The 19,340-nt window shown below is 48.7% G+C and overlaps 3 protein-coding genes and 1 long non-coding RNA gene across 10 annotated transcripts; 1 reads left to right on the top strand and 3 right to left on the bottom strand.

The window, feature by feature from the left end:
- Positions 1–163: 163 nt before the first annotated feature.
- On the top strand, positions 164–4,698 carry TMEM140 (transmembrane protein 140). 5 transcript variants are annotated; one of them, XR_004306955.1, is made up of 4 exons: positions 164–960; positions 1,528–1,672; positions 2,337–2,439; positions 3,120–3,132. XR_004306955.1 is itself a non-coding variant. In XM_032444211.1 (2 exons), exon 2 carries the CDS (start codon positions 3,146–3,148, stop codon positions 3,758–3,760), a length of 615 nt encoding a protein of 204 aa, XP_032300102.1. In that variant the 5' UTR covers positions 1,709–2,439; positions 3,120–3,145; the 3' UTR covers positions 3,761–4,698. The 5 variants fall into 5 exon arrangements, 3 of the variants coding, with proteins under 3 accessions (XP_032300102.1, XP_015715021.1, XP_015715011.1); XR_004306954.1 differs by lacking the exon at positions 164–960 and having other exon boundaries at positions 992–1,672; XM_032444211.1 differs by lacking the exons at positions 164–960; positions 1,528–1,672 and having other exon boundaries at positions 1,709–2,439; positions 3,120–4,698.
- Positions 1,397–2,322, bottom strand: LOC116653345. Of its 2 annotated transcripts, none has more exons than XR_004306961.1 (2): positions 2,233–2,322; positions 1,397–1,701 (listed from the first exon to the last, which is right to left on the bottom strand). It is a non-coding gene; the product is annotated as an uncharacterized LOC116653345 (long non-coding RNA). The 2 variants fall into 2 exon arrangements; XR_004306962.1 differs by having other exon boundaries at positions 1,397–1,716; positions 2,233–2,321.
- A 79-nt stretch (positions 4,699–4,777) lies between the features above and the next one.
- CYREN (cell cycle regulator of NHEJ) lies at positions 4,778–6,531 on the bottom strand. The gene is made up of 3 exons (XM_015859549.2): positions 5,914–6,531; positions 5,770–5,836; positions 4,778–5,655 (listed from the first exon to the last, which is right to left on the bottom strand). The coding sequence occupies exons 1-3, from the start codon at positions 6,054–6,056 to the stop codon at positions 5,401–5,403; spliced, it is 465 nt and encodes a 154-aa protein (XP_015715035.1). The 5' UTR covers positions 6,057–6,531; the 3' UTR covers positions 4,778–5,400.
- Positions 6,532–6,638: 107 nt separating this feature from the next.
- On the bottom strand, positions 6,639–19,219 carry WDR91 (WD repeat domain 91). Of its 2 annotated transcripts, none has more exons than XM_015859489.1 (15): positions 19,034–19,219; positions 18,478–18,657; positions 17,423–17,630; positions 16,799–16,881; positions 16,057–16,181; positions 14,469–14,646; positions 14,019–14,177; positions 12,148–12,347; positions 11,657–11,807; positions 10,826–10,920; positions 10,250–10,418; positions 9,461–9,569; positions 8,532–8,644; positions 7,610–7,807; positions 6,639–7,297 (listed from the first exon to the last, which is right to left on the bottom strand). In XM_015859489.1, the coding sequence occupies exons 1-15, from the start codon at positions 19,154–19,156 to the stop codon at positions 7,133–7,135; spliced, it is 2,256 nt and encodes a 751-aa protein (XP_015714975.1). In that variant the 5' UTR covers positions 19,157–19,219; the 3' UTR covers positions 6,639–7,132. The 2 variants fall into 2 exon arrangements, with proteins under 2 accessions (XP_015714975.1, XP_015714969.1); XM_015859483.1 differs by having other exon boundaries at positions 6,641–7,297; positions 14,019–14,222.
- Between the last annotated feature and the right edge of the window lie 121 nt (positions 19,220–19,340).

The following is a 19,340-nucleotide window of genomic DNA, read 5'->3' as shown; positions in this document are numbered from 1 at the left end:
GGGTTGTACGTCAGAACTCAGATAGCACTGGACCTGGCAGCAACCACAGGCAGGATCTGCTCTGCAGCTTGTTTCAGCTCCGCACTCATCCTGATGGGCAACCAGTAAGTATCCTCCAGCGGTGTCCCTCACCCCTGCAATGCCATGGCAATGGGAGGGAGCTGCCAGGATAACAAGGAGTGCTGTCAGGTGCTAACACTGAAGAGGAGACAGGTCCTCCCTTCCCCAGCTGTGAGGGAGTGCCAGCCTCTTGCTTCTGGGCTCTGCACAGCTGTGTGCCCCTACATGGGGATCACCAGGGGCTCCCCCAGCCACAAGGCCAGACTTGGCCAGAGCTGCATGCCTTCTTTCCTGCTCCCTGTCCACCTTCAGCTCACTGAGGGGAAGCTGCTCCCTGCCTGTAAACAGAGATTGGGAAGGTATGTGCCACCCCGGTACCAGCATCCCAATGAGCCCTGTGTTGTACAGATGCCCCAGGCAGCTCCGGGGCACAACACACAGAGCTGAGGCACGGAGCTCCAGAAGCATCAAACCCTGAGGCACGGCAGCAGAGCCAGCTGGGGGCTGGCCACACAGGGGTTGCTTTCTTGCACTGCTGTGTGTAGAGTCTCTCCTGTTCAAAAGTCACGGGCTGAGAGGCAAAGGGGCTGTCTGTGAAAGGCCCCAGCTGTATGCGGATGACAGCTCTTTCCTGTTTATCCCAGCTTCTCTGCCAGGCTGCCTCCAAGGCAGCTAGGACTGGGCTGCAGGCTCACCAACACTGCGTCTGCACTGCTGGAGTGCTGCCAGGCCTTGGCTTCATATCCAGGCTATGTGCCTTCACCGGGTTATGCACTCTGCCCCAGCTAGCACGGGGCACTGGCACAGGCAGATCCGGGAGCGGGAGGCTGCAGAGCTAAACCTGCCTGAGGAGGGAGTGAGGCTGCACTGCTGGAAAAGGACAAATAGGTCCTGAGACATGTGAGTCTGCAAGGAGAGGAGAGGAGAGGATAGTGGGGGTTCCAAGTGGCATTATACCTGCAGCTTGGGCACCCTGAACTGGCTCTCCTCTACCTCTGCAATACCTTTCCATGAGCATGCTAAGCATCTAAATTTGCTTCCTTGTGTGGCAAATGTGACACCACAACTTTTAACTCCTGGTTGGCTTGTCTGTTTGTTTGTTTGTTTGGGAGTGGGGGAATAGAAGATGACATGGGATGATTAAGCAGAAAATCCGTGCTTCTATAAGCCCGCCTTCCTTAGGACATCCTTGTCCAACCGTGGGGCTGCACTGTGTGGAGAGGGCTTGTCTTGAGTCACATGTAAAATAGTAAACATAGTAAATGTATATAAGGTTGTGGGGGTTTTTTTCACGTTTTCCTATTGAAGCATAAAAAGAGTAATAAAACCATAAAAGTACTGGGATATTTGACCTTGTTTTTGTGAGACTAACACATCAGCTGTAGGTGTCCCAGTTCATTGCAGAAAGGAGGATCAGATGGTCCCTTCCAGCTCAAGTGTTTATGGTCATTTGTGTCTTTGTGGTAGGTTCAGAACAGCAGGAATCCTCTGTGCGGCCTCCCAGCATCTCCAAAAGCTCGCCATGAAGAGCTCCAAGGGAGGCCATAAGAAGAAGTGAGGTGCTGACCTGGGGAAGAGGAAGACGTGTTTGGATCCTGTGGCTCTCTGTTCTGTGAGTGCTCCTCCTGGCTATAGCTGTAGCTGGGGGAGAGAAGTCTGAAATGGAATTAAGCTGGGTCAGGCTCTGGGCAACCTGATGTAGCCATAGTGTCCCTGTTCATTGCAGAGGAGTTGGACTAGATGACATTTAAAGATGCCTTCCAACTCAAATTATTCAATGATCCTATGATTTTTTATCTCTGTACACATTTAGCGTAGGTGTCCCTCTCTCAAACATGTGGGTGGGTGAGAGGGGGATGCCAGCTGCTGCCAGGCACTCGGCAGAGGTGTGAGCAGAGTCTTTCCAGGTGCTCTGAAAACTCAGACTACACCAAATCCGTAAGTGTCCATGGGGCAGGAATACACACAGCACAGCATGGGAAGGTTGGCTGTGGACACCCTGGACATTGGGATGATGTACCGTAGCACAGTTGACAGAGGAGATAACAGGACCATGCTGCAAGCTTCTTGATGGAACTGGTAAATGATTCATAGCAGAGATAATGCTTGGCAAATGCAAGAAAGGGGTCATTTGCAGAGCCTAGCATGAAGCCAAGGTCTTGAGCTCCTTACCCCGTGTTGGTGCTCCTGTACAGACCAAGGTGGCCGGTACTGCAATGCTGTCTGCTTCTGGAGCCAGTGATGCCCCTTCCTGATGCCACTTCCCTGTTTTTCAGCATGAAGCAGCAGCTGCAGGACAGACTGCACTTCTAGGAGAGCAGCAGGCAGTTGCATTTACCAAGCTACCAGCCAGAGGACGGAGGAAGACAGTGGCTTGAGGTCTGTCTGTTGTACCCACCTCCCTGGGCCCCAGAAGATGTGGGTGGGCAGCTGGGTCTGGGGGTGCCCCTTGGTGATGTCACAGCTGCCCACCTGTGTGGGCATTACTCCTCAGGCAACCTGGGCAGAGGTGCATCATTCCTGCCTTCCTCGGGGACAGGGGTGAGGGTGACTGACCCTGCTGTGCTCAGGTCTTCAAGGGGATGTAGGGACCTTGGGGGCATGTGGAAAAATGGGGCACTGGTAGCACCAGGTGTATGAGGGCTGTGGGGGCTGGGGGTAAATCTGCACTTCAGACTCTTTCATGCCTGCATTCTGCTCAGCCGTCCAAAGATCACAAGGGGTGTCCTTGTCTGTCCAGAACTAAGTAAGAAGCATTTTCCCAGGATGGCTGTTAACCCCTTCCTTACCAGGCTATAGTGCTTCTCTAGCCTGCTGACACATTCCTGTCTTGTTCAGTGTGAGGCCATGGTGCATGGGGTACGTGTGGAGATATGGGAACCACACTGGTCTCATCTCCCATCCCCTCTAACACATTGGGGAGCACAGCCAGAGCAGGGCAGAAACACTTGTGCTCCACGTGCAGAGGGAGCGCTGGTTCTCTGTGACAGGCTCAGAGCTCTCTTTGGAAAGGTACCATGCACTATAACCAAAGGGTCCCTCCCTTTCATGTTTTGCAGCACGTGGCTCCACAGCGGGCTTCGCCATGGTATCAAGAGAGCATGTGGGCCATGGAATGGCTCTGCTGTGTGGGAGGTACACGGGGCACCTGTTCTGTGCACTTACTGTCCTGGAGATTGTTGGGACCTTGGGACTGATGATCTACGCACTGCTGGTGGAAGCAGGGAACCTGGTTGACCTCCCCAACAAATGCATCGGCTTTTACAACTTCTGCTTGTGGAATGAGACATCCGGGAAGCTGCAGTGCCTGGAAGTCAGCCAGCTGCAGGCCATGGGCATCAGCTGGCTAGGAATAGCACTGGCCAGGGTTTGTGTCTATATCTGCTCAGTCCTCAGCTTCTTCTACCCCCTTTTCCTTGCAAATGTGATGGGCGTAGACAAGGAAAAGGGCTGGAGGGCATTGCTCATCATCCTCATCACCAAAATGTTACTCCTATCCGGAGGCTTGGGTATATTTCTCCTCCAAACCTCGCCATGGATTAACCCCTCCGATTTCACTGGGGGCTTTCTGGCACTGGTTGGGACTATGGCTCTGATTCTGCTCCAGATTCTCACTGTCACTATGTACGCCATCTGGGCCAAGCACATGAACCCGTGTCAAAGCCCTTTCACTGAGGAGGCCTTGCCCATTAAAATCTGAAGATGAAGATGCAGGATGTTGTGATTTAGAACAGTAATCATGCTACAGCTTTAATCATTGGCAGGATCCTTAGTCCAAGTGCTCACATCCAGTGTCCTGGTTTCAGCTAGTTACTTTCTTCATTGTATCTAATACGATGCCATGTTTTGGCTGCAAGATAAACACTTTGATAACATACCAGTGTTTCAGTCATTGCTGAGCAGTGCTAAAGTGCAGAGCTAAAGATGTTTATCAGCTTCTCATACTGCCCTGCCAGCAAGGGGACTGAGGGCACATACAGAGCTGGGAGTGGACAGAACTAGGAGAGCTGCCCTAAACTGATCAAAGGGATATCCCACACTATAAAATACTGTGGAAAACCTCTAAAAACGTTTCACTTTCTCAAATATGGATGCATTGCTTGGCTGCATGAGTGGAAATCACATGCATGTTTTGCAGCCAGAACTAAGGAAAGCAGCTTGCCAAAGAGGGTGTAGCATCAGAGCACAGACTGTGCCATCCACCTAGTGTTAAGTCTCACTGCTGCAAAGGATGCCTACGTGACCAGTGTGATAAGGAGTGTGGCTACAACCTTCAGCTAAATTGGAGGACATGCAGATGTCAAAGTACTTTGCATCTTGTGCTATGTATTGTAGTGGGATATAAAGATCTACTTAACTGATAATTTGCTGTTTCACCTACATTTAGCCCAAGGGAACTTCCAAACCTCAGCAACTCTGATATGTTCAGGTAGTGATATGTATGACAACACGCAACAACAGCAGGGAGCTTGCCAGGGGGACAGCTGCTGCCTGGGGACTACATGGGCAGTGGTCATCAGGAAGCGAAGAATTGCACTGCACATCCCTTGTTTAGTAAATATACCTTACTATCATTACTGTTAATTTCCTTTTCTCTTCCTTGTCTTGTCTTTGCAAATATATATTTCTTTTTTATCAGCCCCTTTGTTTTCTTTTCCTAGATTCTCTTCCACAGCTCCCTCGGAGCTTCTCTCAGGTTTTGAAATTGGAAGCCATGTAAAAACAAGAAAAAACCAAGTTTATTTAGTGCTTCTCCACTGAAGCTAAGCAGGTACTTACAAAAAAAAATTGTATCTTCAAGGTTTTATTCCAAGTAACGTGGGTGCACGAGTTATCACTCGTACACACATCCTGTGAACCACCTTGCTGCTATTGATCTTCCTTGGGATGCTCTCACCACAGCTGAACCTTGACTCTTTCAGCAGCTGGTACCACAGCCATCCCAGCCATGGGTGGGCTGCTGGTCCACAGCTAAGCTGACAGGCAGTTCATGCCCACAGCAAGTATGCAACTCCTAATTTACTGCCCTGTGTTCAGCCCTATCCAACACAAGCTTGGAGCTCACGATGAGCTGGAACTCAGCTTAGGCTCCTCTTAGTGTCCAGCATGCATCGCCACCCTTGAGTTTGGGCAGTAACTGCATTCCTTCACTCCCTTTATTGCTGCTTGTGAGGGTCTGTAGTGTCCCAGCGACAAGACATGGGGTAAGGGAGACCAGCAGGACACTGCCTGACACGTGATTCAGGAATGCCCTCTCAGAGGGCACCCAACCTTCTCCTTCTCGATGGGCTGTGCCCTCTGAACCCTGTCCTTGCCTGCACAGCTGTGCTAGAGGCAATGCTAAGTGAAGAAGATCTCCCTGACATATTTCAGAGCATCGTCCTCAGAGTCATCAAGGCCAGCCCTCTCTGCATCCGTGCCAGCACCAGAAGGAGATGGAGGGCTCGGGCTGTGGTCGCTGTCCTCCTCCACGCTAGCCGTGCCTCCGGGAGCCTGGCTCGGTGCTGCCTGGAGCTCCTGTTCCACTTGCTCATGGTCCTGCTCCTCTTGACTCCCGCTGCAGGCCTTCTCCTCAGCTCCCTCGCGCTGCAAGCTCTGACACAAGGACCATCAGCCGTTCGCACACAAGGCAACGCCAAAGGGCTGCCCCGCGGGCCGCAGCCGTGGGGAGGCCGGTGTGCTCGGGGTGAAGGGAAGCCGCGGGCTCACCTCAGCCAGCACGCTCAGCGCCACGTCCACCAGCTCCGCCTCGTTCATGCAGTACACGGTCGCTGCCCTGGGCATCGCAAAGAGACAGCTTATAGCGGGGAGCGCTCCGGCCCCACCCGCCCTCTCCCCGCCCGGCAGCATTACCTGTGCTCCGCAGCCCCTTTCTGCCGTCGCCGTCGGACCCGGTCCGGCACCCCCTTCGGCCGCTCGCCTTCCCCCGCTGTCCCCATCCAGGCGGGCAGCTCCCGCCGTCTCGTCGTCGCCGCCATCTTGTGTGCAGCCGCCATCTTGCGCGCCGCAGCACGGCTCGCGGCTGTCCCCTCCCGGCCCGCCTCACGCTACGCACCGCCAAAGATTCACAGAGATTAGAAATGCATCTTTTTTTCTTTAACAGATCACACTGTTATCATTATCTTATCAACCCAGAAGCCATGCCCCGCCACCCTCCCAGCAGAGCAGCCATCTGCACTCAGCTCATTTCTGCAGGTCAGCACATCCCCCATTTGGCTGACAGACCAGCTAGCTATTTATCAACACTCCAGCAGCACCAACTGGACGCATTGAACCAGAACATCAGGCATTATGTGGTTTCTGAACCCTAATGCAAGCATTTCAAGGGGTCTGACTCAAGCTCCCTCCTGCAATTCCTGGCAGGTATTGCCAAATAACACAATGCATCCAAGCAATGCAGCTATTTTTGCTCCTGGATGAGTGGTACAGGTAGCCCCCACTGAGAGACTGTCAGTGCAGGAAGCACCTGGTGAAAACAAAATAGTTTTTCTCCACACAGGAGCCTGTTCTTGGTATAACTCTGCCCTAGTCATCCTTCACACTTTGCAGCAATAGACGAACAGAGCACAGGAATCAAGTGCAAGGGAGTATTTTCTTTTTATGAAAAACAACAACAACACAAAACACACACAAAAAAAATATTAAACCCAAATAATACTCTAGTTCTGCAGTGGCTTTTCCAGTTTGAGCCATCCACATCACCACACAAAGTGCTGCCTCATGTATGCCTTCTCTAGCTTCACCTTCTGCATAGCCCCTGCCACAATTCCAGCAGCTTCCTAACCACATGCTAGTTTGAGACCCCTCTAAAAGAAAGAGCCCAGCTGCCTTAAGGGGTCATCAGTGAAGCTCTGTTTTTCACTGCTGCCACTGAAGCAGTCCCAGATCGGCATTCTCTTGCAGTGGTTTGGCATGTGTATTTAACATCTGCCAAGAGGCAAAAGCTAAAATGAAAAGAGTGATTGTGGTATGCCTTCTTTCCCATGCAGTTTGTTCCTGTGGAGTTAACACTTGTTTGTTCGTTTTTTTTTCCCCCCAGTTCTGCTGCTCTCTTCCTTCAACACAGCTCCAATTAAGATTTTTGAGCTAGTAAGGTTGTTAACTTAATCTTCCCATCCATAGAGGCAGTGAGGCAGGTCCCACAGTCCATGGCTGTGCTCCAGTCTACTGTGACAACAGGAGCTCGGTGTCCTCCCAGGGAAAGGCAGCTTTCCAGGACCTTGTCCTCACCATTCAACTACAAGAAGAAAAGTATAAGAATTTAATGAGGCAAGATGCAGCAGCAGGGGCAGTGTACCCACAGGAGAACGCAAAGCCTGCTATATATTCCATATCCCTATCCTTTGTCTTGGGCACTTAGCACCAAGGAGTATCATTCTTGGAGTTCAAACACTTGCTTAAACAGCACACAGTGCCAAAATGCACACAAAACGGACCACACATCAATCCAAACAGCAAGTTTCACAAAACAGAGGTGAGCAAGTTGCAGCCTTGTTACAAATGCTTGTATTGATACAAAAGGGAGTTTCTCATCATTTTGTGGACTTACCTTAAAAATGACTCCCCCAGTAGAAGAACACGTCAGCATATAGTTCCCCTCAGAGTCAAAGGCAAAAAGTCTTCCTCGTGGGAACTGGACTTGTTTGTATCCACTGTATCCAGACAGCACAAAGGGACCTGTAGCTTCACTGGGAAGAGCATACTCTGAGATCTTCAAGCCACTTTTGTGGATGTTCCACTGAATAAACTAGAATAGAAAATAAAAGCCCACAGTTAAATTGACTGGACTATTCATCACTTTTAAGAGAGGGGGATATCTTACACAAACAGAAAACAGTGTTTCCACAGCTCTAAGTGACTATATTTACAAAACATGGCCTGCAAGGGCAGCAAGCGTGCCTACCACCCAAGCGCACACACACATTACATTTCATAAGTACAGCTGCATATGAGCACTGCCACACTACAGGCAGGATCCTGTTGGGATTTCACTCAGCTTTCAACAGCCAAGGACCCATGTCTCTAGAGAACCTCTCTGGCCTGAGCCAAACCTCTATTGGTAGAGACCTGAGAACTACAGAAATTGATGCATTTATTAGAAGCAATTGAGAGCTATTTGCAAGGAAGCTCATGCTAAGTTATCAAGGATCTTCTCTTCAGGAAGTGTCAGATCTCAAACATGATGATTTTAGGAGCACAGAAAGGTCATCTTGGCCTGGATTCCCTAGGAAGGAAATGTTTCACCAAGAGCAGGGTTTGCATACAAGGTCCAAAGCATCTTCAGCTGCTAATACGCTTTCTGGCCACCACCTCTACAGAGAATAAATGCAGCTGGGTGGTGCCGTGCATGTAAGAATACAATTACCAGCCTGCAGATTCACACGGCATGGTAACAATAAAAACACCCAAAGGAGAGGGCTCACAAAGGGATCTTTCCACTAGCTGACCAATGGAGGTCACCCAGAGCTTACCTTGCCATCCTCACCTATGCTGTAGACTGTGTTCTCGTCATAGCTGAACTCAACGGAGTAGACCTCCCCATCATGTGCCTTCCAGCTCATGGCACATTCATGCTGCTGCATATCTGAGGGAAGAACCAGTACTGAAATATCCCCAGAACTCACAAAGAACTGGGGTGAGGAGAGACCATCATTAGAGACATTAATAAGGACACTATCTCAGCTCTCTATTCCAGCCAGAGGGAGCACAATCCAGCATAAGCATCCTGTCTTTATTCTCCAACGTGTGGCTTTTAATTCCACTGACCACAGAGTCACTATCTATAACCAGCCACTACCCCCTCCAACTTTAGAGCTCAGAATTAACTGCACTCATTCTCTACCAAAGACACACTGCCATCTTTATTCTCCTCCAGCCCTTGCTATCTTGCTCACTCCCACAGCTGTTGTTATCTCTGTCCTCACACCTAGATGGTTATGTAGCCCTCGCATCTTAGCCACTGTGGCAAAAGCAGATCCTTCTTCATAAAGAAGGCTCCAGCTGCCTTTACCACAAGGGAAAGCTACGAAAGACTAGAATCTGAGAAACTGAAATTGTCCAGTAAAGAAAGACCTGCGTAAAGTCTTTGCCTTGAAACAGTAATCCTTTCAGAACAGCCTCTGGTACACCCAACATGACATGACTTGAGTGCAAGTCAGCTTTGCTCCCCTCAGCAGGTGGGAAACAAATCCAGCAGCACCATCAAGGCTTTCACACAATGACCCCAAGGGAAAGTTTGTCAATTTACTCCTGAGTGGTTGTGGAGGACAGAAAACAGCTGCCAACTTGGCATTTGGTCACACTGCACTATTGTCACCCTCCCGGAAGGGGAAGGATGCTGGAGCTTTGGCAGCCAGCAAGTGACACTGAGGGACCGCCTCACCACTCAGTTCCAACATACCGAAGAGACGAACAATCCCATCTGCAGCCCCCGTGACCAGCAGGTTGCCGTTGTGGTTGAAGGCTGTGCAGTTAATAGCAATAGGCTCAGGCTCCAGGGAGAACTGCAGCTAGAAGGGAAAGACTGTGTTAATGCCTAGAAGCCCCTAATGGATCTGAAATGCTAAGCAGCTATCCTCCAGAGGAGGGAAGGAAGATGGTATTAAATAACAAGAGCTCCTGCAATTTGAACTCCTATGCCTTTCATGACCACAGACTCCAGGGCTGGAAGCTGCATTCAACTGTGATGCCTGACCAACATTTTACCTCAGCCAAGATGTAGCTTAAAGCTACAAGATGCAGTCCTTAAAGCTGCAAAACCAGCTTCTGGCAGACACTAGTGCAAGTTTGTTGCATTCTCCTATGCATCAGGGAAAGCACAGGTCAAAGGCTATGGGACCAGAATTCACTGCCAGAATCTGATCCACCTAAACCGCAACAACAGAGATGATGTACGATTAATACTCTGAAAGAAGCTCTTAACTTAAAAAAAAAAAAAAAAAAGCAACAACAACAAAGTTGAGAGATGCTCGAATACATGGCTAGAAGAGTTCTGAAGATAGACAAGTTCCAGTTGTAGGGCAGCTGGTCTCTACAGCAGTCCTGGAGCATGCTATATGAACAACTAAAGCTCACCATGCTCACACTACAGTGAAAGTCAGAGTAGTTTAGAAAGAAAGCCTACACATTAGAACAGGAGATACTCATTCTCAGCAAACACACCTAGAAAGGAGAGGAACCCAGCAAGTACCTGCTGCTTCATTGTTTTAGTGTCCCACAGCAACAGCTTCCCAGGAACCTGGTTCATGCTTTTGCCTCCAGAGGTGACCACTGAGAAGTCCATGTGGGAGATGGGGCTTTGAGCTGCTGCAGAACAGACAAAGGAAGCACCACTTGGACTGCAGGCAAGCGACAGGATTCTGAAACACAGCAGAGAGTGTGAAATGCCTCTTTCCAGCAACCATCTCAGAAGACCACTCAGCTCCTCATTCTGCCACGGAGACCATGGAAGACAGGTCCTCCATCTCAGATGCACTGTAAAGGAGGGCATGATTCATGTGCTTAGGTAAATTGCGAGCCTCTCTATCTAATCTAATCAGTTTTACTCTGCTCAGACACAGAGCACCGTGACTCTGCCTTCTGCACAAAGGCTAAGTGGTACTGCAGTTGCAATGTCTTTGTACAGTCAAAACTAGCAAGATATATGTACATGAATATATATATGTGTACACAAACACACATATACATGTACACAAGAGCGTGTGTGTGTACACATACCTGCGTATACATATATAGAAACAAAGGCAAATCAGCATTTGAGAGTTACCTGGGCATGTCTTCATCAATGCTGATTTCACAGAGATTCTTCTTTGCTTCTGTGTCATAAAGACGAACTGTCCCAACTCCACTGCCCAGCAGTAGCTTGAAACCAAGGAAAGACGAAGGAGTGTGAGGAAAGTGTACAACAATGCCATGCAACAACTGTCAACACCATTACAGTAATATATATATTACTGATATACTGACATATATCTATAGAAGGAAAAAATCCACAATGTGGAAGAAATATTAGTGACTGCACCAACATGACATAATTTAAGAGCCCTCTCTAGTAAAAGAATTAGAGGGAAAACGCTATGGGAAAGAAACATTTAAACTGTTATGACACCAAGCATTCAAGCCTTTATGCAAGTACTGACCCTTAGCTGCAGAAGGCACCAGTGTAAAGGTGGCCATGGAGCCATTTTCACACCTGCACAAGCCAGGATGTCAATACCACACCCTTGCTCTCTCCTGTTTCTGGCTCAGGGTATGAGTGAAGCTCCACAGCACCCTGCTGCTGATTTCCCATGGGCTTCCGTGCTTCTGCCTGTCTTTAGAAGTGACAACCTCAAAGGAGATGCCCTTTATCCTGCAGCTCAGAAAGTTATGTTTTGGGGCAAGTAGCAGTGAATTTCATGCTCAATACACAAAGCACACGCCTCACTTGCTGGGTTTTATTAAACCCTACAGACTACAATTCTCCCTCAAGTGGAAACTAACTGCTCTGTTGATTTTATCTGAAGTGCTGCCACCTAGAAGGTAATGTGAAACATAACAACAGAGCTCCAAATCATCAGCTGAGACTCTCAAGTCTGAATATACACAGGTTACTCACCAGCCGATCACGCTTGGTCGCCCATTCTAGAGACAGCAGTGGAGACTTGGAAATAGATGAAGCTTTAGTTTGCATTATGGGGTTAAAAGACCACACTTTGATGACACCATCCACATCCAAGCTGGCCACCCTCCGTCCTGAACAATCAACCCTATTTGCAGAAACAAACAGATCAGATACTTTTCTCCCTGAAGTTCTTAGATGCAAGTAAATATCCTGTTAATCTTTTCTCATCCAGCCACACGTGCTCCAAATCCCACTGCAGGAATGCATTGTTTCTCATTTAGTCCATAATCAGTTCAACAAAGTGCTCCACAGGCAAAGCATAATGCCCTTAAGCAACAGTGATGCACTCACACAGGGAATTTCCTCCCAGCTGACATTCCCCTATCACATGAATCTTTGTCCATTCTCAATGCAGAAAGAGGCCAGACACAGCTGGTCCTCTGGAGAAGTTTCTAGGAAAGATCCCTCTTCTGCCAGCCTCTTACCTGCAGTACATAATAGATGAGTGGTGCTCCCCATACTCCTCCTGGCTCAGGACAATGAAAGGCTGCTCTTGCCGGACCCCAACAGACTCCGTACTGCTGACAGGTATCTTGGTTGAAGTCTCTGCTTGGTCAGCTTGTGGCTCTGAGCACGGCTCTGGCTCAGATGCACTAAGATCTGTTTTCTTCTCAGCACTCTGAACCTGTAGGAAGAAATCCCATGTGAAAGGAGGCAGCATCTCCAGGTCAAGCTTTTCAGCCACACTGCCCATTGGGAGAAAGAACAAAGAAGCTGCTATACTGGAACACAAGCATTGCCAGCTCAACTCCTTCTCTGCCAAGGGGCCTCCTTCCTGAGCACAGGGATAGCAAACTGCACAACTGTCCCATTCAATATGGCCTCCTTGGTTGGGAAGTCTCTTCACCACCCCGACAACATACCCAGAGTCATACGCTTTCCTATAAGGACCAAAGGAACTGCAGTGTCTCTGTTCAGCACACTTCAGCTGATACCAGAGGCTCATTTGACACCATTCAAGCACAGCCTTGCAATCAAACATCAACCTACACTGCCTAATGCAAGAACTACTTATGACTTTCAATCTTAACGAAAGCTCTTAGAGGATGGTAAAGCCACAGTGGATGGCCTATGGTTGTCTGTTAGTATTTAGTCTGTGCATAATATGGCAATCAATGCAGCCAACTAATGACAACTGTAGAGTCAACACACAAGTCCAGAAGCTCAAAGTCTCTCTCTCCCAAGCTGACCGGGACAGTGTTAGAACAACTGGATTTTTAGGAGTTGAAGGTATGTAAGAGACAAGAGATCCACTGTGGCACACACAAGTCTCTGAAAACAGTCACTAGGAGGGGACACAGAGCATGGGCCAGGAAAAAGAAAATCTGCTAACAACCCTTATCTACACCATTATCTCTGCAGATAAAAATGCCTGAAGAATCTGCATGGTAATGGATTTCTGTTCCTTATAAATAAGTCAAGGATACATTAGTAGTGACATACCTTGCACAGAAGGTCAAACACTGCATAATTTAATCATCTGAATTCACAAAACTGGAAAAGACTAGGAAATAAATCCAATAATACCTCCCTCTGTGATAGTCAAACGAGGGGAGATAACTAGCAATGAATGGCACTCAAGTCACAAAAACAGCGCAGCCTTCCAGCTTCCTTTTTGCTCATATGCACTGAATACAGCAGTAAGCTGAACAGTATCAGCTTTGCCAAGAGGACCAGACACAACTTCTGCAAAGGCAAGAAACTGCTGCCTTAACCTGGAGCATCACAGCAAGAGGGAAATCAAAGGATACTTGTTGGGTAGTGGGGGTCTGCAATGTTTTGTGTGGGGATACATTTCTACCCCTATCCCGGAAAGCTTGTAGCTTCTTTGCTGTCCACACAGAACATGCGCAAATCAACACAAGAAGACACACAGCCGACAGAGAGATTCAGAAACCTGTGCTGCATGACTGCTTGGAACAGCATTTTTCATCTATTTATTTAAACATCAAGCATTCAAATCACCTTACAACTGCACGCTTCTGAGGGATGGAAGAACCATGTTCACTGCCACTAAGGGGATTATAAAATAAAGTATTTGAACACAAGGCTGCTGACATCATGACAAACAGCAACTCTATTTGAAACATCAGCATGGAGTCTCACCTAGGGGCAAAGAAATAACCTGAGAGTGGAAGGAGTTGATTAATTACAGAGGTTAACCTTTGATACAGCTGATTTGAGCAGCAAACCAGAAGCTTAATCAGAACATTTGTATTTGTCATCCCATCTAGCACAACTTAACAACAGAAAATGCCAGCCCACCACTGCCCAGTCTCATGGTGTTGTCTAGTACCTGAGAGGTCCCTTTTGATAGCAGCTCTCTCCTTTCTTTCCCATGCTCTTGCAAGCGCTTCTGACGCTGCTGCAGGGAGCTCGACTCGCCTGCTACTAACCCACTAAAGTGGCTCTTCCCATCCTTACTGCTTGCTGATCCCTCTTTTCCTTTGGCACTCTGGAAGGCAGAGGAATGAATTGGCAAAGTTTTACTTGCACAGGGCTGCAGAAGAAAGCAAAAGAGGAGGCAAAAAAAAAATATAAAAACAACCTAAACATCCATAAGGGCTTTGACCTTCAGCTCCTCTTGTACTGCATTCACACCAAGCATACATGAGCAAGAAAGAACATTTCTTTCCCTCCCCCTCCTCCAAGTGAAAGCAAAAGCTTGGAGCAGTGCCGTGCTGCAAGTTAACTCCTTAACTCCTTGGTTACTGAGCACCTCTCAATGAATGAAGTTGAGAATCACCTGGTGATTTGCTGGTTCCTTCTTCCCTAGCAGCACGCTGCCAGTCTGTGTTGGAGAAGCCCCACTTGGCTGAGCTGGTCTGACAGGACCCTTTTTACTCTGGGAGAGAAGAGAGGAGAGAAAGCCTCCTCGAGACTGAAGAGAATGTGCAGTACTTCTCTGGCTGCAGGTCATATCACTGAACGAAATTAAAAAGAAATAATAAACAAGACATGGAATTGTAGACAACCTGATCAGAGATCACCCAACAAGAGCAGTGCCTGCTGCTTCAACCTCTGGAAGACACATATTCCTTCCCAAGCTCATGGAGCACTGTACACTAAAAAAACATTTCAGAAACATGCTGTGTTAGTGCATAAAGCAGATGATTATAAATGACTGGAACCAACACTCACTTCTTGGTAGTGTCACAGAAATGGTGGGACCAGCTGTTGATAAATCGCATGTATGGTCACCCTAAACACCTACTCCCTCCACTCGGGGTTAAGTATAGAAAGACCCCAAGGTTGAAAGCAGACCTCTCTGAAAGGCAACATACAGGGTTTCACTCAGCACCCTTAGATATGCAGCAAGTTATGTTCACCAGTTTTAAAACTCAAGTCCTCAACCTTTGAAAACACACACCTCCCTTAACCCCCAGCACCAACTGCTTCCCAAAACATGACTGGGACTTTCCCCACTACAGTTTCCTCTGAGAGTAGGGTAGCACACAGAGGAAGAGGAATAGTCACCTCCACTGGCTCATTCTGTCGTAAAAGAGGGAACCGTCCTACCAAAAATAAGCTTTGGGTCAAACACAGACATAGAAAAACTGACCAGAATTGGCCACCAAGTTAACACAAGAGTTGTGCACACAAGACCACTTATAAAGTAAGTCCTTCTAATAGAGATGGTCAAGAATATGGCAACTCTATTAGCTCATCCCTTGCATTGCTCTCTTCCACATGTGCAAATGAATATCAGGGCTTTTCATAGATAGACCAAAGAGATCGCAAATTAAACTCTGCAACTTGTCCTGTGCAGAGCAGTTATCAAGATAGAAGTGTGTCTGTAGAACTTCAATCAGAAATTTTATACTAAGATTTTAACATGTGACCTCTGCTAGAGCTCCTATTTGTTACTGTCAGCAGCGTAATTTGCTCACCAGGTTAAACTGCAGATTTATGAGGAAACCCATGTATAACTGAGCCTCACAGAACAGCAGCTCACTCTCATTTGACTTGGCAAAAGCAAGAAAGCCCGTCTCTGTGGAACAATGACCCTGCTACCTGATGCAGAACAGCAATTAAGAAGAACACAAAGCACTCACAGCCACTAAATAAAATAAGAGTCAAGAGACAATCCATTCTACCTGAGCACTGCTTCAGGGTATTGCACTGCTACCAATGCCCTGGTATAATGCTGAGACCAAAGCAGAGTCACTTCTATGCATGCTTCAGCTCCCAGTAATCAGCAAGAATCTCTCTCAAAAGGTGGGAAATAGGCATCATAGCAGAAATTTTCTCCAATGAACAAGGAAATGACATTCCTAGAGCCTCTCTCAGCCATATAAAAGCAGCAGGGCCCATCCTCCCCTGCAGGCACTCACAGCTCAGAGTCTCCGAGCCGATCCATGTTGGCCACATATGCAGGCAGCTTGTGATGTATAACTGCTTCCTCCACTTCCAGTTCCTCTTTCTTCATGCGGGAGGATTCAGCCTGCAAAGCAAATAGCTGCAAGAGCAGAAAATAAGAAAGAAGTTACACCAGGATTCAATGCTTTCCCACAGGCTGTTGCTGTACTGACATTAACAGTGCTGGGAAATGAGCTGGCCTGGGCAGCCCGGATCAGCCTGCCACTGCACACAGGCAGCTCAAGGCCAAGGCCCTGTACATGAAGGGTGGTGAGCATGTGCGGGCACCAAGCCTAGAAGGTAATCTCCTTCCCACAGCCCAGGCTCAGCAAGATGCCTGGGTGCACTGAGGCCAGTGCCATTAGGCTACCCTGACACTCACCTCACACTACTTTCAGCTTGTCAGAATTGCCAGTGTAGAGGAAAAGGCATATGCACAGTATCTGCACCCAGCAGATAGCACAGGGAGAAGGACAGTCACCTCCAGAGGCACAGTAATGTCCTACACAGACATGATACCCATCATCGTATGACCACTGCCCTAAGCTTGCTGGAGGCAGTTGAAAGATTAACAAAAATAAAGCACTTATACAAGAATCTGCCTTGGAATAACTGCATTAAATCGAAGAGATACAAACTGTTTGGACACACAAACCCAATATCACAAAATGCACAGCCTTAAACAGTCAGCAAACAAAGAGCTACTTCAATTCTGACCTTATGCCGCAGGGATTCGTTTTCTTCTTGTATGAGACTGCTCCTGTGACATTCAGCTTCAAAGTTCAGAATGACTGGCACTGGTGAGAAATGTTAAAGAAAAACTCAAAGCAACAACTTGCCTTGATTTTAACAAGCTTCGCAGCTCACCCTCACTGCCTATTTGCCTTATAGACAGCAAAGGTGCCCGATCCACACCATCATAGAGAAGTATTTGGGGCCAGAAGAGCAGTAACAATATTGGGATATCACTACATACCATTGTGAATGGATGCACCCAGACAATGGTATAACAGGAGACAGATCTGGAACCAAGGTTGCAGGCCTGTTTTGCAGTATGCCAAGTAACAAGATTCCTGACAGCTATTCTAGTCAGAAGCAAAGGGATGAGTTCAGTGTTAGCAGCAACTATACAATCATCTGTGCCCAGGGAACATAACCTGTCATTAGATAATTGAATAATAACTATTCTAACATCCTCTGGTAAACAGCTTCCTATTAAGGCCTGACCCTGAAATTACCTGAAAGCAACAGGTTCTGTAACACTGTACTCTTGGCACTAAGAACAGTAGGCATAACACTAGAGCAAGAGAGATTTAACCATTAGTTAACAAAAAAGGATATGCATGCACTGAAATAAGACACTCAGAAAGTTGTGCAGAGACACAATAAACGTATCTGCCCACTGGCGTGAAAAATAGGTGGCAAAGGTGGGGTTGGAGTCCGGGGTAGGGAGGAAAGGCAGGACAAACCAATCCTTCCACTCTGCCTGGTTCTGCAGCTCAGAGGCCTGCTTGAGGAAGAACTCCTGCGCCTTGTCATTGCGGCCGGTCTGAAACACAACAGGAGCAGATCTCACACTTCCAGCCAAACCACCCCACGGGTTCTTGGAATATCATCTGTGTGATGAATGCAATAGAAACTACTTTGACTAGCCAAGAGAACCAGTGGTTAGAATTAAGATTCATCTGGGAACAAAAGAATCTCAGATGCACCGGGAGAAGCTCCCAATATTTATACCATCTAATCTTCTTCCTACCGACTGCAGCCTTGTTTAAAGGCTGGGGAACTGAATCAAGACAATTCTTCACATGATTGCCAGCTAAACCAGTGCACCCTGCATACTGACATCAGATGCCAGTTCACAGACATTACTGAAGTATACTTCAAATTGAATGGTTCTACCACAGAAGCAGCCTAAGAAAACTTATCTGATGCATTATTTGTTATATTCACATTTCAAATCAAGCTCAGGACAAAAGAACTCATAAGAATTAAGAAATGGAACACCCCTGACAGTTGCCTGTCTACCCAGCTTACCAGCGCTCTCCCCGAGTAACATATTTTCTCCATAAGGCATCACTGAGATATTTCTGCTCCAACTTGAGCTCACTGCTTTCTCTTCAGAGTGGGAAAAAAAGTGTTGCTTTCTCTCCCACATCACCTTGTCCAAATCTGAAGCTAATTTCTCCCTCTTTTATCAACTAAACTCCAATTCCACCATTTTCTGTTTTCTGTGAGACCCTCCCACTCTCTTAGATCCTTCAGGAGCTGCATTCACATAAGGACTGGCTGAGTCCTGCCAGCAGGAAGGCAGACAACAATCCCGCTCCTTCATCCCTTGAAGCTGCAATGAGGGCCCTTCTATGCAGTGCCGCTGCCTGCTCAGCCACTCCCACCTGCACAGTATGGACGAGGTAGTATCGATACAGGCTGGTTTTCAGCTTGTTCACCGTCGGTCGGTACATGTCTTCCAGCCGGCTGAAGAGGCGGCGGTCCAGATAACCCCAGTAGTCCCGCAGCGCGGCCAGGTCATAGCTCTGCACGAACTGCTGCAGCTGCTCCACGATCTTATCCACCTGAGAGCACAGGGGGATGCTGCGGTCACACCGGGGCTTACTCGGAAAACAGCGTTATTTTCGGACGGAAGGGAAGCACCGCCTTTAACCACCAAGACAGCAGCACGGAAAGAGGAAGCCGCGCTGCCGCTTCGTCCAGCTGTCATCCTAACGCCATCTATCAGAGCGATGGGCGCTAAGATCTCCATAACGGCAGCTCTCAGCGGACCACGGAGCGACTCCCCGCGGCCCCGGCTGCAGCCCGTCCCTCTGAGGGCACACAGGCCCCAGCGCAGCCCCGGCCCGGCGGCTCCGCCACACGGAGCTGCCCCCGCAGCCCCGCAGCCCCGCGGCCTGCCCACCGCCCCGCAGACAAGGGGCCGCGGCCCCCGCTCACCCGGAAGCCCTTCTCCCGGTCCGCCTTGATCTCGGCGTCCAGCTGCTTCAGGGCGGCGGTGAAGCCGCGGAACAGCAGATACTCGCGCACCAGCTCGTCCGTCCGCTCCGTCGCCGCCGCCATCGGTCCCAGCGGCGCCGCCGCCTCTGCCCGCCCACCGCTCCACGAGCGAGGCGGCCCGACTCGGCGCCGCCAGGACTACAACCCCCAGCGTGCCCTGCCGCGCCCGCCAAGCGCAAAGCACGATGGGACTTGTAGTCCCCGCGCCTGCTCATGCGCACCACCCTCACCCACGCGCCCCACTCCC

Source organism: Coturnix japonica, chromosome 1 (genome assembly GCF_001577835.2).
Source record: "Coturnix japonica isolate 7356 chromosome 1, Coturnix japonica 2.1, whole genome shotgun sequence".
In the NCBI taxonomy this organism is placed as follows: Eukaryota; Metazoa; Chordata; class Aves; order Galliformes; family Phasianidae; genus Coturnix; species Coturnix japonica.
Note: the sequence above shows the minus strand (reverse complement) of the source record. Positions and strands in the feature narration are given on the sequence as shown.

Coding starts and splice junctions, on each gene's coding strand:
- TMEM140 (XM_032444211.1), top strand. CDS start 3,146: ATGGTATCAAGAGAGCATGTGGGCCATGGAATGGCTCTGCTGTGTGGG.
- WDR91 (XM_015859483.1), bottom strand. CDS start 19,156: ATGGCGGCGGCGACGGAGCGGACGGACGAGCTGGTGCGCGAGTATCTG. Junction 16,182..16,798: donor ACGAATCCCTGCGGCATAAG/GTCAGAATTGAA, acceptor CTGCTCTTGCAG/CTATTTGCTTTGCAGGCTGA. Junction 10,419..10,825: donor ATTGATGAAGACATGCCCAG/GTAACTCTCAAA, acceptor GCTGTGTTTCAG/AATCCTGTCGCTTGCCTGCA.
- CYREN (XM_015859549.2), bottom strand. CDS start 6,056: ATGGCGGCTGCACACAAGATGGCGGCGACGACGAGACGGCGGGAGCTG. Junction 5,837..5,913: donor AAAGGGGCTGCGGAGCACAG/GTAATGCTGCCG, acceptor TGCGATGCCCAG/GGCAGCGACCGTGTACTGCA. Junction 5,656..5,769: donor CGCTGAGCGTGCTGGCTGAG/GTGAGCCCGCGG, acceptor TCCTTGTGTCAG/AGCTTGCAGCGCGAGGGAGC.